General features: G+C 33.1%; 1 protein-coding gene and 2 long non-coding RNA genes across 3 annotated transcripts; 2 read left to right on the forward strand and 1 right to left on the reverse strand.

Annotated features, from left to right (window-relative positions):
• The first annotated feature begins 3,243 nt into the window (after positions 1–3,243).
• LOC141638514 (uncharacterized) lies at positions 3,244–9,416 on the forward strand. The gene is made up of 2 exons (XR_012542100.1): positions 3,244–3,389; positions 8,428–9,416. It is a non-coding gene; the product is annotated as an uncharacterized LOC141638514 (long non-coding RNA).
• LOC141638513 (uncharacterized) lies at positions 7,140–8,809 on the reverse strand. The gene is made up of 6 exons (XM_074447925.1): positions 8,633–8,809; positions 8,412–8,526; positions 8,239–8,320; positions 7,886–7,937; positions 7,746–7,800; positions 7,140–7,544 (listed from the first exon to the last, which is right to left on the reverse strand). Exons 1-6 carry the CDS (start codon positions 8,807–8,809, stop codon positions 7,333–7,335), a joined length of 693 nt encoding a protein of 230 aa, XP_074304026.1. The 3' UTR covers positions 7,140–7,332.
• Positions 9,417–12,232: 2,816 nt separating the features above from the next.
• On the forward strand, positions 12,233–13,671 carry LOC141638448 (uncharacterized). The gene is made up of 3 exons (XR_012542093.1): positions 12,233–12,409; positions 12,693–12,826; positions 13,540–13,671. It is a non-coding gene; the product is annotated as an uncharacterized LOC141638448 (long non-coding RNA).
• Positions 13,672–19,320: the final 5,649 nt, after the last annotated feature.

Raw genomic sequence — 19,320 nt, forward strand, 5'->3', positions numbered from 1 at the left:
AGAAAATATAAAATGAACAATTAGATTCTTGCCAAATTGAACTATAATCACACGTGAAAGGTAGTGTGAAAGTCATATTGGTTCACATATTTCAAGTAATATATAATAAGAAAATGACAAGCATGGGCAATTGGTACTCCTATGGAGTAAAGAAATTTGGATGTCCCAGAAGTGACGTAAATATCTGAATGATAATAGATGGCCTATATAGAAAAGTAATGGTACCGTATATATATTCAGACATCACTGATTCAGTACTGACAATATCATGAGATGTTGAAATTATATCGATATGGTTAAGGAACTGATATGCATTTGCGCGCGAAATTTAATGGACTAGAAAATGAGGATCTTATATTTAAGTCCATTTTGATTGTCGACATATAATCTATGATTATAAATGATCTCATGGACTAGATGTCCAGTTATTGACTTGGAGTCAATTTAAATTGTGAATATTGGAAAGGAAACTGTACAGTTTGCATTTTGAGTCATCATCATGTGCATATGGATAGTAAGTTTTTCATTGCATTTTAATTTTAATATTTACATATTTATTATTGCATTGTTTTGAAATATATCATTTAGAATTTTGTTTCATATCATATGCATACACATGTTAATAAATGTTTAAAAAGGAGAAATGTTATCTTTTGAGATACTCCAACGAGGATAACTCCCTATAGGAGCCTCTTATAAACAATCATCAATGATGATGTTTGATTAATTGAGTTTTGGGAACTGGTGATTATATATGAACCTCTAAGACACGATTGAAAGGTTATCGTGATTATTTCCAAAATGGAAAATTTAAACTCCTGTAGAGTTACTTAAGAGAAATTATTATTGTCTCAACCTGAAGTTTGAGCATATGAGAATTCAGATTTAAATGAGCTTTTTGCTAAACATGTGAAATTAGCTTATGGTCCTGAAATACCATAACGATTGTAAAATAATGTAGTTAAAGTCTACAATGAGAATGTCAATCCATACATAGGTGGTTTAGCAAAGAAAATTGCTCAAAGGTATTGGATGATTTATTCAATAATTATCGGATTGATTCTCCTTAAGACAAGGATTAAGGAATAATGACTACATTTTTTTTCCTTTCGTCCAGGTTTTTTGTCCCAACGGGTTTTTCCTGGCAAGATTTTTAACGAGGTAGCACTATAATCGCATTATTACACTATAGTTTAGTCATGTCATCATGATTGATTGAGATGACAATTATTTTAGACATATAATGTTATGTCGTTTATTGAGGAGAAACTATATCATTATTGCGGAAGTATTAATTAAAATGAAGATCCAAGAGTTATTATGAAATGATTACATCTAGACTCTGAGTTCTCAAAGAAATATGATATCGACGTTGTCATGGATTTCTATTGATCGAAGATTCAAGTTTATTAACCACAATGGTTACTACTTCATCGATCGAGAAGTTATGTCAAATTATGGATCATTTCAAGATTTATCAAGTTATGTAGTCATCAGGGGGAGTAGACACGCGCTGTACTCTTTTTCCTTATCCATGGTTTTGTCCCACTGGGTTTTCCATGGAAAGGTTTAAACGAGACATCTATTATTATGCGTGTTTGAAGATTAGTGTACTCTTTTCCTTCACTAGCGTTTTTTTCCCGGGGGGGTTTTGTAAGAAAGTTTTTGACGAGACATCTTCTTCAGTGATGGACATCCAGAGGGGAGTGTTATGAAATATTATGGTATAATATTATATGGATGTCCATATCTTATAATATTTTAGAGTGTATTATCTTATGAAAACTTTATTCTCATTGTATTTGTATATATACCCCCTCATAATGGAATAATATACAGTTCTGTCTCTCTCTCTCTCTCTCTCTCTCTCTATACTCTCTCTTTTCTCCTCTCTACTTTCTTTCTATAATTATCTCTTGTCTTTATTTCACAACAAAAATAATATATTATTTTATCACATAAGTTCGAGTCGCTCGCGAGTTTTTCAAGCCGAGTCAATGTTAGCTCGACTTCACTTGTTAAGTTATCAAGTCGAATTCGCACGAGCCAAGCTTTGACCGAGCCTAACACAAGCTGCTTGCTAGTTGTCCCCATTTCATTACCACCCTCATGGGCCCTTGACAAAAGGACTACTCCCCATATCCTCCATATCCTGATTTTTACATGTAGTTAAATTTATTTGACAAAAGGCCTCGAGCTATAGCCTATATAGCGGACTTTTAATTTCGCCCTCATGGATCCTTCAAGACCCGGGCCCTTGTTACTTGACCCACCAAACACGCCTAAGGGCCGGTCGTGCTCATTACCACCCGTAATTTCACACACCTTTACCGAAAAAGCTATGCCACATGGTGGGTAATGGGTAGAGGTGATTATTAGCGGACTTGGGCCAGACATGAATAAGCCTACACATGAAAAGTTGTCCAACAGACCTAATTTTATTACTTTTGTTCATTATAACGGCCTACTTTAAATGTCTGCTACTCGTTATTTTAATATGTTTTGATGACAAAGCCCGCTTAAATAGTGGGTTAAATGAATATTGGCAGACTAAAATTAAAGACAATTTCGGTCCATTTCGCATTTTACAACCCACTAAAAAAGGTAACGTTCTATCGCATAAATTACAAGTCTCGATCACATAAATTACAAGTTTCGATCGCATAAATTACAAGTCTTAATTGCATAAATTACAAGTTTCGATCGCATAAATTACGCATAAAGTAAACATAATTTTTTCTTTTTTTGTTTTCTATATAAATTTTTTAAAATTGGGATCGAATTCGAATATCCGTTTTTAAGAAAATCACAATTCACATCCGATCCAGTTTATTCGGAAAAAACCGGATCAAATATCCAATTTAAATAGTGTCTATATATTCAGATTTTTTTTTCGAATTTCGAATCGGATTCGAAAAAAATTCACATTAAATATTTTTTGTTCCCTAGTAGTGGGTACCGCTAGCACAAAATCTCATTTGTGACCAACACTATCCGTCACTTTGGAGTGACGGATACCATTTTACCTCACAAAGTACCCACTTTTTCTCTCTCTGCAACACTGTTCATGTGGTCCCCTTTCTCCACTAACCCATTTTGTTACCATTTTATCTCACAAAATATCCGCCACAAATGATAACCCGTCACAAGGGAGACCAATTGGTACCGCTAGACACAAGGAATCATCTAGAGAACTCCACAGCACATTTATTTGACCATTTTACCATTTTCAAGGAATTCAACTCTTGACTCGCTCTTTAAAAACAAATAAAAAGTGATGTTTGCTCATTTACATATCTCCACTTTGTGGCTCTAGGGTTTACTGCTTTAGTCTTCCTCCGGAGCTCCGCCCTCCACATCTTCTACTTGGAGCTCGGCCTCCATCTCAGGTTATTTCTTCATACTTCTTCTTTTTCCTTTTAACTTAATGCTTTATGAATCGAACACACTTGATGTTGTCTAATGTCGTTGTATGCTACGATTAAGTCCCTCCGTCTCAATTATTTGTTTACGTCTCGTTAAAATACTTTGATTAAAATATTCTCACAAAGAATATAAAAGGTGAACGAATGATTGAATCGGAATGGAGGAAGTAATTACTAATTACTACCATTGTTATTTAGGATTTAAGGAAGATATATTATTCAATATCTTCAAGTCGTTTTCATACGTTTGTTTAAATTATGTGCAACGAATGTTAAGCAAATGTATCGAAGTTCGAAACCATTTGAAAGAATGGGTATATTTGTGCAGTTGTTCCACCAATGACTTGAAATAAAGTGGTATTTTGTGGTATAGTGGTCTTATTTGAGTTTCTTGGTAGATCCGTCTAATGTTTCTACTGCCAATGGAGCTCATTACAAATGTATAATGTATACCAACAAGGGTTGCGCGCCCAATGGTAAACAGTCCAACTTCTAACTTTGAGGCCATGAGTTCGATTTTCGTTGTGTTAAAATCTAGCCCTTTTGGTAGGCCTCCCTGGCCTTGGGTTGGGGAAGGCCTATCTTTTGACCGAAAAACATATATCTCAAAAGAGGATGAAAATGATGAGAGTTGATAGGGATGATGATAGGATCCTCCTATCATGTGATGCCTTAATTCTAATTTCTTTCTGATTCTTCCTCTAAATTTCTTTTTTCACTTTACTGTATTAATTATTGTCAATTTTTCCCGTTTAAGGGAGGTTTTGAGAAATTAAAATTAAGAACACTCACTAATTTGGTTGGTCACCGAAGTCAAATTTTATCATTAAAGTTTGTCACAATTGATTTAACGAAACGATCTATTTTAATGGTATTAGTTCCACTTGCGAACTCTATTTGAAAAGTGTACGTAAGACCTTTGGAAGAGGCGAGGTTGGAGTTGATGAGAGTTGATAGGGATGACGATGGATCCTCCATCATGTGATGTCTTGATTCTAATTTCTTTCTGATTCTTCCTCTTAATTTTTGTTTCACTTGACTCTTTTATCACTTAATTTTTGTTTTTCATTTTCCCTTTTCTATTCGCTTTTTGAGGTGTGCGTTCACCTATGGATGGTTCTAAAGGATGATTCATATCAGCCGACCCCAAATCATTTTGGGATTAAGGCTCTGATGTTGTTGTTGTTGTTGTTGACTCTTTTATTACTACTAGTTTTATCTCATTTAAGTGATATTTTTTGGTTCGAGAAAGTAAGATGAAAAAGCCACAAATTTGGTAAGTCGACGGAGTTAAATTTTATCATTTAAGTTTGTCACAATTGATTTACTTTTAAAGTGTACCTAAGACCATTGGAAGAGGAGAGGATGAAGATGATGAGAGTTGATAGGGATGATGATGGATCCTCCATCATGTGATGCCTTGATTCTAATTTCTTTCTGATTCTTCCTCTTAATTTTTGTTTCACTTTACTCTTTATATTACTATTGTTACTACTTTTCTCTCATTTAAGTGATGTTTTTTTTGTTCAGGAAGTAAGATAAAAAAACTCACTAATCTGGTCGTTCAACGGAGTCAAATCTTATCAATAATGTTTGGCACAATTGATTCATAGGAACGATTTACTTGAATGGTATTAGTTTCGAAATTCAATCTTTATTTGGAAAGTGTACCAAGTTCTTTGGAAGAGGAGAGGATGAAGATGATGAAAGTTGATAGGGATGATGATGGATCCTCCATCATGTGATGCCTTAATTCTAATTTCTTTCTGATTCTTCCTCATAATTTTTATTTCACTTCAATATTAGTACTAGTCTCTTTTCCTCATTGAAGTGATATTTTGGGCTCACAAAGTGATACCTTTGTTCAAAATAATAAACTAAAAACTTACTCCGTCCTACTTATGGGGGTCAAATTTAATCCTTTATCTGTCACAATTTATTTACCAAAACAATCTATTAGAATGGTGCTTTGTATTAGTTTCAACCTTTATTTGAAAAGTATGTAAGTTGATAGGGATGATGATGGACCATCCATCATGTGATTCCTTGATTCTAATTTCTTTCTGATTCTTCCTGTTAAGTTTTACTTCAATTTACTCTTTATATTACCAATTATTATTTTTCTCATTCAAGTGATATTTATTTTTAACAAAATGTAAAACAACAAACTCACTAATTTTGTCGGTTACATTGTCAAATTTAATCATTAAATTTGTTAGAACTTTTTTATCAAAATTATCCATTTTTAATGGTATTAGTTTCATCGTTTATTTGAAAAGTGTACGTAAAGCCTCCGTAAGAGGATGGAGATGATGAGAGTTGATAGGGATGATGATGGATCCTCCATCACTTGATGCCTTATTCTAATTTCTTTCTGATTCTTCCTTTTAATTTTTACTTCGCTCTACTCTAATACTCTTTATATTACTACTATGTTGTTTCTCGTGATGTTTTTGGTTCAAACAAGTTTAAACTCACTAATTTTATCGGTCAACGCAGACAAATTTAATCTTTAATATTCATTACAACTGAAAGATCAAAGTGATATATTTTAATGTTAGTAAACAAAGAATTAGAAAAGGTAAACAAATGATTGTGACGAGAGTAGTTTGTAAACTTTTATTTGGAAAGTGTGCGTAACTACGCAAGTCCTCGATAAGAGGATGAAGATGATGAGAGTTATTAGGTATGATGATGGATACTCCATCATATGATGCCTTAATTCTAATTTCTTTCTGATTCTTCCTCTATTTTTTTTTCTCCATTTTTCTATTTTTATTGCTACTACTTTTATAGTTTTATCTCAATCAAAGAATTTTGTTAGATATAGTTTCAACCAAAAAAGGAAAGGATATTACACTTGTTGCCTCTGCCGTTTTCCGTTTTCAGATAAAGTTGTCAATGAATCTGTTAACCACCATTTAGCTTAAATTTCTGATAAAAATGTTGCTTTTGTTAAAGACACTTATCTTTGTAGTTAAGTTTACATCTTTGTGAAGGAACATGCTCAGCCACATTTGGGAATCCATGAAGTATTAGGCTTTACTACAAGGTATACTATTTGCTATCTAAAATCAAAGTATTTTCTGGCTATAATGCAGAATATCACTTTTGTCTCACTTTATAGTACCATTTGACTTCTTGGACTTAACTTTGAAGGTTCATATAGACATAGTGGTACGATGCGAACTTGGTGTAATTTTATTTGTCGAACACTATTTTGGTCTACTATATTTGTCTCATTTATTAAATTTGTTTTAAGTTATTACCTCCTTTTGTCTAGGACTCTAGGTCATTCGTCACCCTTAACGCTTAGGAGTGTTACATAGTTACTCTGAAAAAAGGAGAGCTGATGCGTACTTGATTTGGAGCAGGGGTGATCTACACTATGCTAGTTTATGTTTTACTTGCTTCATTGAGACACTGTCGACGAGTGGATTGATTCTAGTGCTTGCTTTGAAGTGTCATAGCATGTTAGTTACAGACTTTAAGTTGTGAGGTATGTGTTAGGTGGTAGGTGCAACTTCAGTTTCATGTGCAGGAGGTATTGACAAACAATTTCGCACAGCTTGATACAAATGGGTCAGATAATAAACACACCTTATTTCCTCGCATAACTTGCAAATATTTTGTTGTACTCGTTAAAATGGTGGCATTTACAGTATGTGGAATTGTGCCCTCCTTGTAGCCAAGAAAACAAATGAATTGGACACATTGTCGAGGAAAGAATTTTTGATGGTCTTACATGTGAGCTCAATCCAGTAACCCTATAACTACATGTGGAATGTATGAGAATTTGGGTTGAGGTCGTCTCGTAGCTTTATCCGTTCCTTGGATCATGTGTTCTCTCTCTTTTTTTTTTTTAACTTGTGAACGAGATTGACGTGAGGATTGACCAATTCTGTCATCAAGCCTGAGTTGTGGGATTACCATTTGATGACATTTTGTTGAAAAACTTTGCAATCATGTGCAGAGTGCTCATTAAGTAGCCAAGTAGACGAACTACCAGTTTCCATAGGATGACGTAGAATGCAAGGATTGGGTTCATGATGGGCGCTAAGAGCATGTTGTATATAGTGAATACCACCTTGAATATGGTTTGTGGACTCTTCAAAAACCCTGTCACAAAACTTAAGTTAATCTTTTTGCTTATAACGTATAAGGAATGGGTATGGTTGGTAGATGATAGTAACTGTTATTGAAGGTTTATGCTAGGCCTGGTTGGTAAATAAAAAGTTGGGTATGGAGTATGGACACAGAAAAAATGTATAGGCCCAAATTCGTAGATGATAGTAACTGTTATTGCAGGTTTATGCTTACATTTTGCAGCCTTCGGGAAGTCATCAAATAATGATGCTAATATCTTCAGCAAGCCCTGTTGAAGACATTGTTTCAAAAATTGGTTAGATATTGGCCTTGGTTATAAGTAATTATTCCCCTGAGTAGAAGTAGAATCTCACCAAACCTAATTCGCCGGTTTTGAAAGGTGTTTCCCATATGATTTGAGCTTTCCTGCATACATTACACATTGTCAATTAGCGTTTTTCTTGTGGAGGTTGAAGATTTTCTAATTTGCATAATTCATTGTGATTCCCGTCATCTCATAGTCTTTGACATTCCCCAATTCCTTTTCTTTTTCTTTTGCGTCATCTAATATATTGTCCACTGCCTATAATGTATGTCAAATTTTAGTCGGAAAAATGCCCAAGACTTGCTTAAGTCGCATTTTATCTTAGTAATGTGTACCTAATGTACATATACTAGTTCCGAAAAAAGATGGTCCGTTGGACTGTCGGAGGGAACATTATTTCACCTGATTACGAGTCTATCATCTTCAATAGAGCACTGGAAAATGCTGCTGCCTCTAGAGAATGGAATTTGATCCTCCTTCCACTCTGCATTGCATTTGAAATGTACTATTTATTTACCTTTAGTAGAACTAAATTGAAATTTCTAAGAGATATATATTGATGTTTTGTTGCATACCCAAATGCCAATCTAGGGAAGCCATCAGTTCACCCCCTTCACAAATAGTCCCCAGTTGGAATTGCACGTTTTCGCCCATCGATTCAACTAGTTGGCCAATAAAGCTCACGACTTTCTGCAGAGGAAAAAAAAAATGTTAAAGAGCTCAATTCTGTGGAGCAGTGTTGGGGACAGTACAATTTTGTTCGTCTGTTTAAATAGATGTGGAAGAAATCTTTAACCTTCTTCCCCTGGAAAGAATGCGGGAAATTCAGGTCTTCGAGAGTGCAGTCGCGTGCGATGATATCATCTAGTTCCACCAGGTTCTTTTCATTGATGCAGGTATAGAGCTTCCTAATTACATCAGACGCCGAGGGAAAGGCAGGAACAAGGTTTGACTGTGCTGCAAAACACGGCATCAAGTCGAGGTGCTTCTTGTGTTTGAGAATGTGTTTTCTCGTGTTTTGAAACCGAAGCATGTGATTATTGTTTATGTGCATTGCTCTTGGGATATGCCCTTGCCATCTTAAAGTTGGGGAGCCTCCATTAATCCGAGTTACATGGTTGGACCGAAAGAGTGGTGGTAACTCCGGATTGTGGGACGCAAAAGTGGTTGTGTTAGGACTATAAGCCATCTATGTTGTTGGGATCCTGAAGTATGCTTTAGGAGAAGTTCTGATTATGAACTTATGGTGTAGGCTTTGAGGAGGGTATACTTTCTGGTTGTAGAGGAGCAAGGCATCAACAAGCACATATGCTTAGCCTTAGCTTGCTCACAAAGCAAAGCAATGCAACTGCTGTTGGTTTCTTGTCTAAGGTGGTTTCGTGCCATGCTCATGTAACACGTTGAGAGTGTAGAATCTATTTCTCGACTTATTATCCGGTTGATGATGGAGAAGACTAGGAAAAATTGGAGAAATGAGTTTTGTGTCACTGTTATTATTTTTTACTTGGAAGCATTAAAATATAAATACTGTATTCTATGTATTCTATGTGAGAAATGGTAATTGAAATTCGTTACTTGTATTGGACAGGGTGTCCACTGTCCAGCACCTTGGCTTGGGCCTTTCGCGAGCTTCTCATTTTCCACAACGAAAGGGTTTTTTTTTTTCTCTCTTTGAAAGGTGGGCAAGAAGTAAGAACATACTAGTGGCTCTTTAAGCTAGTCTACAAGTCATTTTATTAAAGTACAAATTTTAGGAACATAACTAAAGAAAAGAGAATGAAAATAACAACCTATGCTTAGAAATAAGTAACGAAGGAGTTGAACCATTAGGTTATTTATTTGTAATTTGTAGTATGTATTTAATTTCTAGGATTATCTTGTTTGGGTAGAGTTCAATAGAATTTTTGCTACTTGAGTTGGTGCATTGGGTAGTTTGCACCATTCTACCAATTCATTTCTTGTTAAGATGAAAAAGACTAAAATTGGTCAAATAGCATCTCATTTGAATAGATGAGACAAGTTTTTTTGTTGGTCCTTATTCAATCTCTTTTTGTATTATCCGTCCTATATTCCTATGTGATCGGTTTAAAGTAAAAGACAAATATATCTTATATCTTATAAAAAAAGAGGATTGGGGTCTGACAGTATTTTTGACATGCTTCTATCCCTACTGACGTCACATTTCACAAAAATGCCACTCAATACAAGCTCTTCTTCTGTCATTCTTATCCTTTGTTCTCAGGTACTGATATTTCTCAATTTTTTAATTTTTGTTTCTTTCTTCTCGATTTTATCGATGCTAAAGATAATCACCGTCACATATTTCACCTTCGATTTATTAGATCTGGGTTTGTAATTGTAGCTATGAATTCAGGAGAGGGTTGTTTGAAATCAGATTATCCTCCTGCTCCTGCTTTCTTAGGTTTGGATCTGTACGATGAATTGAAAGGGAGATAATCCGATTCATCCTGAGGTCTTATAATCTTATCTTATGTCAGACGGCAATCCTTATCTACACCGTCTTAATCGCCGTCGCCGTTGCCTGATATTGCATCTCTTCGAATGGATGAAGGTAAGTATATATGTTACAATCTTGTGCAACTGATTTTCTTTATTATTGTTAATTAGTGGGAATATTTACTATGCCTTCCAAAATTTATTTCTCTCCACTTCTCCATGTAGTTGTGTATTTTGAAGTTTCCTGAAACTTTCTCCCTATATTATGATATTAATATGATTAATCAGCTGATTTATTTAGACAAAGAACAAATCTTTTTAGAAGGAAGTCAAGGAACAAGTTTGCTCAAAATTTATAGACATCTTCAAATAGAGAATTAGTTTAACATGTGACTTGCAAAACGTTTGTGTCCATAGTTTTCTGCCAAATTCTTGTACGAGACAATTTCAGTGTGAGATGGTCTTAATCACTCGTAATTAAATGTGAGATATCTATTATAAGAGTATTAATGGTTGTTTATGTTTGTCTTAGAGTGAGACCGTCCACGTCTTACCATTATACGAGTATTTTTTAATGGCAACATAAAATCGCTTTAATGCTACTCATCGAGTCATCAGTAATCAATTTTGAAGATTTTATGGGAAATTTATATGCACTGGAATACTGCTATCTTTGCCCATGTTCTGTATCCTGATTTTATTAATGTTAAATGTAATGATGTAGGCCAAGCCTAGGAATCATGAGCACAATGACCCCAATGGTGAACCATCAACATCCTGCCGGTAGCGGACTTCACCCGCATGGTTGGCTCCAATTCCATCATACTACCGTCGAAAATTACTGCGGGAATGTCACAAGGAAGCCATTGATGATTAACAGCGTAAATTTCTGCAATAAAGATGCTGAGTAATGGAGAATGACAGACAAAGGTAAGTAAAATCTGGAAAAACATTTGTCGGTGCTTAAGAAAAAAAAATCAAGTTTGTGGCATTTTTGTAATTAATGCTGTCAGCTTGCTAGACTTGGACGCTTTTTTTTTGTCGCTCGCTCAATATATCTCAGTAAGATTTCAAACTTTCGAGGACCGCATACCTGAAAGTTTCATTTTTTTCAAGGTATGCTTGTTTTTAATTACCTAAAATCTATTTTTTTTGTTGATTTTATGTTCATGTTTTTAGCTTTTTAATGTGCATTTTGGTTCTTGTTTTGCTTAATTTGTTGGAAATTGTTGCAAAAAGGTGTAAAATGTGAAGTTTAGATCACATTTTTATAGTTAAATTAGTGATTTTTTGGATTTATATTGATGGGTTTAGTGAATAATTTGAGGATCTAATGTGTTACATCAGTTATTTGAGGTTTAGATTTTTTTTTTTTTTTTTTTTTTGTGATAATTTGAGGTTTAGATTGTAAAGTTGGAATCTTTTCACCTTAATTTGCTAAAAAAAGTGTTGTTAAAATTCGCCTAATTTACCAATCATTTGTTTACCGCTGATTAAAAATACGATAAACTGTGAATAAATGATTGAGAGTTTGAGATGGAGTGAGTATATTTCAATATTATAGCAAGAATTAAGACTGCCCAGATGAAAAAGAGTAACTTTAGTGTAGTAATTACAGGTTTTACTCCCTGCGTATCAGTCATTTGTTTACCATTGATTAAATACGATTAAAAACCTTCATTCCATGAAAGTCTGAATGATGCCTCCCATGAAATTTGGGAAGGTTTATCATTACCAGCTTAACTACAACTTGGAACAGTTAAACCAAATTTGAAATACCTAGATCATAGAAGCAGACAAAGATCTACCTTTCTTCAGAAATTTTCGTTTGCAGATTCTATTTTGGAAGTAGCTACTCCTTTGTAAATAATTTCACGGTTGTAAATTCCATTTTTTCCATAACGTTGCCCATTTGCTGCTGGGATACACAATTCAGGCCGTCAGTTTTATCCGCAACTCTCTTGACTGGAACATAGGAAATTAGTAGTTGTTGATCGAGCTAGGTACTAGCTAGAGACAACTATGACTATGAAGCAACAACATTATATAAAAAAAGAATAGGGGGTTGGTCTGTCAAGTAGCAGCTCAGAGCTTGGGGTTAAGGATCATGATCTTGGTAAGCTTAATGAATGTAGCTTTGATGAATTATTCAGTTGTCAGACCTAAGTTTCTTCTTAGACGGTTCTACGACATACTGTATAACTATCCATGAAGAAAAAAATGTTGGTTATCATTGTTGACCACTCTTTCAGTTCCAATCATTGAAGTATATAATGTTATAAAACATAGGTTAAAACGCTTATGTTAGAAAGATCTACACAACTATTTGTGATTATTGGAAACTTCAGGGTTGACGGTCATTTGTATCACTTTTTTATTGGCCTTTTCTGATGCTGTAGGTAGCATTGAGTTCCCCAAAGTGTGCAGGCCGAAAGTGCACCTTGCAAGGGCATGGGCTTCATCTTTAGCTGCAAAAGCGAACAACCGCAATTGTTTCAGGGAATTCCAGACCACCATTCATACCCCTCACTGTGTAAGCACCTTACAAAACTGTGTGGTCCTATAAATTCTAGGGGTACTGCCACTTGTGTTATGGCACTCTGAAATGCAAAAAACTAAAGGCTATGTATGCATTAATAACTTCTGACTTATTATGCATGTGCAAACAAAGTGAAAAAGGGTGAAAATAGAGTGAAAATTGCACTTTTGCTACACCTGTACACACATGCATATCTTTTGTTGTGACTATCTTCATTTCTTCTTTGGTTTGACAGACATTCATACGCATGTTAAACTAAGCATAGGACATCTGTTTGGTTTTTAATTTTTTTTCTTATTTTTTTTGTAAATATAAAGGAATCACATTTTTTCTTCCTACCTCCGCTTTGTTTAAATACCCAGGTACCTAAGATTCACTTCGGCTTATAACTACAAAAAATATCTTTACAATATTTCTCTTCTCTCTAAATTTTCTGAAAAGTTTTTCCAAATTCTATAATTTTTTTTGTGGCTTAGTATATATTGTTAGCGTTAGGAAAAGGTACAAGTTACCGCGAAGTTGTCTGTCTATAATTTCGGGTAAGTATATGCATGTAATTGTATTTACATATAGCTTCCCTTTTCACTTAAATTGTATTTATATAAGATATATAGTATATAATTAAAAAAAAAAATAGCGTATAACTTCATTTATATGTTCACATTTGTTTGCGTACTAGAAGTAAATAACAACTACAACTTTTGCAGGTGATAATTGGTAAACGATCGACCTACAAAAAGAAAAAAAAATACTTTGTAACTTTTTAAGGGAATTTGAAGGTTAGTACGAGAAAGGTTGTTTTTTACATTATTTAGTAATATTTTTGGTTTAATGGGATTACTATATTAATTAGATGTAACTCTATTCTAACTTTCTATTGTTACCATTGTTATATTATTCACCTAGGTGCCAACGTTTCTATGTAAGCGGTATATTTTTATTACGCATTTTCCTTTTTCTTGGTTGAAACTACAAGATTTAGTGTATATATATATAGAATGACGATAAGGCATCACCCGATGACGCTGAATCCAGGCACCAGCTTAATTAAAAAAGAGAAATATTATAAATTAAATTATTATTTTTCGATTTTGCGCCAAAGTATAAAGGGTAGTAACGTAATCTAATATTTATTCAATTAAATTAAAATTGTAACTAAACTAAAGCAGATCTTTTCTTTATCAATTGTTAACCTAAAAATCATTTGTTGATTGAGCAATCCAATCATCTATAATCTCAAAAATAAACAAAACTGAATCAAGTATTTATGTCTATTGGTGTTAGCAAATATCAAACATATTAGGGTTGTAATATTCAATTGAAAAATTTACGATCCCATGCTTGTACCCAGGAATTTATATACGGGGTAGCGTTTTTTTTTTTAACATTTACTCGGTTAGAATAAACACGGATGAACACAAATTTTTTGTAATAGTAACTTTTTTTAAAATTTGAAAAAAATATTTGTTTTAGCGTAATTGTTTAATAAATTAACAAAAAAAAAAAATCAGTTGCACTCAATTGCAAGTAAATAACTGAATACAAATGCCTCTCAACGAATCCCATCGGCCCTATGATATATGGACAGAAACAAAAAATGTCGTGAGGAAAAATAAAAAATGCTACTTGTGAGAATTGAACTTGAGTTGTCTATGTAAGAGGCTTAAGAGCTCAACTTCACCACTTTGGCACAGACAATATACTGCTATTATGATGGTTTTACTTGTATTTATATTTCGATTAAAGCCATCTATACGGGCAGCAAAAGGTCATTTTTCTTATTTATTTTTACGGTTTCGGGATAGCGGCCACTACCCCTTACTACTGCCTGGATTCGCCCCTGCTTCTATCTTTCTAATTCATTAACAATCATATCATTTTGATTCATCTTCAACCTTTGTAATGATATTTGATAGCATGCAACGAACTTCCAATAAGTAGAACCTTAAGTCATATATACATACTCTTGCTACATAGTAAAAAATGTTTAATGGCGAATTCATCATGCATGATGATTGAGTTTGATTCCAAATTGTAATCAATTTAAAAAAATTTATTGGTATAAACGTATATAGACTACAGTTACAAACTGCGTATTTTGTTTGTTCTAACTTGAAACTCATTTCCTCAAAAAGGGACAAAATGTTAGGAACAAATCAACTGTTTTTCTTCCAATTATCTATACCTATAATTAATTATGCAATTTAAAGTTCCCAAACTACCCATTTCAATTAGTGACGATGAAATTCAAATTTTAGTGGAGGAAAATGAAAATACATAATTAATTTAATATAATACCCCCGATGGCGCCCAATTTGAATACCACCCGATAGCTCCATCTCGTTTTACACACACACACACACACACACACACACACATATATATATATATATATATATATATATATATATATATATATACACCTTAATGTTTATGCATTTAAATATATAAAAAAAAAAACATAAACTGGAATAATAAAATTATAAGACTACAGATATTATTAATATTCAATATTTAGTATAACAATTATACGTATTCCATCTTATATGGTAATGCAAATTATACATATTTTTGTCTTCAAACAATTTCAAAATCTCTAGAAAAATATTCATATATGTGGGTAATTACAATTACGAATTTATATTATTTATTTATCATTTAAACGTAATAGATTTATTTTATTACTTCGACTTTGCCTTTTACTTATACTGGTTATATAGATTGTTTTTTAAATTTCTATTTACGATTTATGACCATTTAAATTTACTTAGTTTAAAAACATAAATAAAAAAAAATTATGTACATGATAACTATGCGTAATTTTATTATTTAAGCTTTTTTTATTTTTATTTTTTCGTTTCTTAATAAATCTGTTAAATTATGTATTAAATAGTTTTTTTTTTGTCTATTTGTAAAATAAATTAGTGTCATACTACTTTGGATATAAGAATTACGAAAAAAAAATTTAAAGGTTATATTTATAATTGACACTAACTTTACACTGTATCATAGCGACATTTCTACTCTTTTTTTTATCCCCCTGCATAGCAATACGTTTTATAGCCGTTATGCGCTTTCATTTATACTTTAATATTTACACAAAAAAAATTCAAAACAAACTGATGTTGTCGTCCAGCAACTACTAACTCTATAAATAAATTTGCTATCTTATGTTATCTATAAAAGCTCTACATTGGTAGTCGTATTTTAAAAAACAACATGTCCTACCTTAGACAAAAAACGACTACTTTTTTCCTTCAGTAATATAAATAATATTTTTTTTTCATTTATATCAAGTTTTAGATTTACTTTGTTTCACGGATTCTTACATTTTATTACTTCTTTTTAATGGCAAAAAAAAAAAAAAAATAGACGCTTAAATTTAAATATACATACCTTTACAAACTGAATATAAATATAAATACTTTACTTTGTTTTTAAATTTTTCATTTTTTTTTTGACAATGTCAATGTCATTTTTTTTTAAAATTGTAAGTAAATAAAACACAAAATTATTTTCTTCCCTAATTTATTAGACGCCTGCGGTTACACTTTAACGCTTACTTAAATTTAAATTTTAAGATACAGTCGTAATTAGAAATATTTAAAAGTTCACATATTATATATCGTTTTGCACAAAAAAAATTTTTATTTTTTTTTCACAAATTCATAATTTCTTTCAGAGAACAACTTTCTTAAATATAATAGAATTTTATATACTTCATCTAATGATGAATATTACGTTCACAATGCCAATATAAGCGAAAGTAGATATTTTTTTATAACATTCTGTAATTTTTCATCTAATGATGAATATTGCCTTAGTAATGCTTATATAAGAGAAAAAAATATTATTTTTTTTAAATTCTGTAATATATCCTTCATAAATGTTTTTTTTTTTCTTAAAATCCGGTAACAGCCTACTTATATAGAAGTTATACATAAATCGTTTACGTATACTTCAATAATTTTTTTTTTAGAAAAAAAAGATAAATTTTTTACTTTGTCTGATATTTTTTGCAAAGTCTTTTACTTAACATTGTACGTTTTACGTCTTAAATCTTTTTTCAACAATTTCGTTCTATTTCACATTTTTTAAATATTATTAAATTTTAGAAATCTAACTAACTAACATGTTATGTCTGTAGAATTGTATAGCCTAATAAACTCAACTCAAATTTGACTTAAAATTATTCTGTATAAACTTAAAAAAAAAAAGGGATACAAAAAAAATAATAATAATGTACAACTTTATTTGTAATGATTGATGCATTAGTATTATTTCAGTAATCACAAATTTCCTGTATTCTTTATTATTATATTTTCTTTTTCTTTATATTTTAGTTCTTATGTTTGTTTTCTTTACATATTTTAGTTGATATACTACCTGGAGTATTTATTTTCTCCTCAAGATCTATACAACATGAATCTATTGAAGCACATCGCTTCGTGCTCCCGTACAAATCATCCTCCAAAAAAAAGTCGCTCGATTTCTTCAGCTACTTCTCCAAAGGGTAAAAAATTTTACCTGTAAATATATATAGCTTATTCGTTTCTGCCAATATTTTAAGTATTTTTTAGGCAAATTACACATTTGCACATGTAATTTTATTTATATGTTTTTAACACATTTAAAGGTTTTCCAAATCCCCCGGATCATCCAGGCGTTCTTCCTTTGCCTTCATTATGTACCCACTGCGGCGCTAAACTTTTCAAAAATGAATCAAAAAACTTTTGTTGCTGCCAAGGGGACATATGTCTTTCTCAAAATTTGATGCCAACTGATCTCCGCATGTTGTTCCTATCAAACGATGCAGCATCACAGAATTTCAGAAAATATATTATGTTGTACAATAGCTCTTTCGCTTTTACATCCTTTGGAGTTAAAAAAGACCGTGAACTCGCGCAGAGAAATCGCGGAATCTATACATTTAGAGTACAAGGTCAAGTATATCATTTCATTAATGATATCCTGCCAAATGAACGACGGCCTAGATACATACAGTTGTATTTCTTAGATACAGACCAAGAATTATGGCAAAGACTCCAAATTTCTTCAGATATTGAGCAGAATGTGGTACGTATTTTAATGAGGATCATGGCTCTTAATCCTTACACGCAATTTTTTAGATCAGTAAGGGACCTTGGTATAGACGAAGAAAGTAGAATTGTAATAAAATCAGATCCGATGCAAGATCAAAGAACTCACAACGCTCCTACGGCGTCGCAAGTTGCTGCCATTTGGATTGACGATGAAGAGTCGTCAGAACCTCCTCGACATGACATCGTCATATATGCAACTTCTGGAACAAGCCACAGAATATTACACTACTACGGTTGCTATGACCCTTTACAGTATCCCCTTTTATTTCCTTTCGGAGAAACAGGATGGCATAGACGTATCTATCGAGTTAGCAGCAACCCCAGACGTCGTCCTGATCCCCCAACTTTTCCAATAAATGAAGTCCTTATACAAACTTCGGAAGATTTACTTGATAACGAAGAACAAGGTTTGTGCTTTTATATCTATTTTCTGTGTTTCTACATTAATGCTGAGGCTACAGCGTATTTTTACTTACAGTTGCAGGTACCTCTGAATCGGAGAAAAAAGTATCTTGTAGAGAGTACTACTGCTATCGCTTACAAATTCGTCCAACAAACTCTTCAATATTATTAAGAAGTGGACGACTTCTTCAACAATATATAATAGATATGTATATCAAAATCGAGACAACTCGACTTGATTACATAAGAAATAATCAAAATGTGATTCGCGCTGATTTGTACCAAGGTGTTATCGACAGCTACGCTGCTGGTCAAACGCGTGGTGGTAACATTGGTACATGTTTTATACTGCCCGCGAGCTTCATCGGTTGTGATCGTGACTTCCGGCGACGTTATCTTTGTTCAATGTCGGTTGTACAACGTTATGGAAAACCGGATATATTCCTAACCATTACGTGCAACCCACGTTGGCCCGAAATTGAACAAGAATTGTCACCTTTTGAGGAATCACAAAATAGACCCGATCTTCTCTCTCGAATTTTTCGATCAAAGCTTATTGAGTTAAAGAAAGACATCTGTGTACGTAAGATATTTGGTAATGTTGCAGGTTACGTTTATGTTGTGGAATTTCAGAAAAGAGGTCTACCTCATGCACATTTCCTAATCATTTTGGATTCCGATAGTAAAATACGTACACCTGATCAATATGATGAATTCGTTTCCGCCGAACTGCCCGATGCTGCTGATAATCCTCACCTATTTTCTACGGTCGTACGTCACATGATGCATGGTCCATGTGGAGAAGACAACCCTACAAATCCGTGCATGAAAAATGGTCATTGTAAAAACCATTATCCTCGTGAATTTGCGGATACAACTACCTGTGGTCGCAATTCATATCCCATGTATCGGCGAAGGCGTACAGGTGTTCGTGTAACTGTTCGTGGATCCCAACTTAACAATCGATGGGTTGTTCCTTACAAT

This window comes from Silene latifolia, unplaced genomic scaffold, assembly GCF_048544455.1.
Source record: "Silene latifolia isolate original U9 population unplaced genomic scaffold, ASM4854445v1 scaffold_20.1, whole genome shotgun sequence".
NCBI lineage: Eukaryota > Viridiplantae > Streptophyta > Magnoliopsida > Caryophyllales > Caryophyllaceae > Silene > Silene latifolia.

Bases quoted from the DNA above. Each gene is read 5' to 3' on its own strand.
- LOC141638513 (XM_074447925.1), bottom strand. From the start codon at position 8,809: ATGCCGTGTTTTGCAGCACAGTCAAACCTTGTTCCTGCCTTTCCCTCG. The intron at 8,321-8,411 runs GTATGCAACAAA...AATGCAATGCAG, and splicing joins TTCCCTAGATTGGCATTTGG to AGTGGAAGGAGGATCAAATT. The intron at 7,938-8,238 runs GTGAAATAATGT...TAATGTATGCAG, and splicing joins GATGATAGACTCGTAATCAG to GAAAGCTCAAATCATATGGG.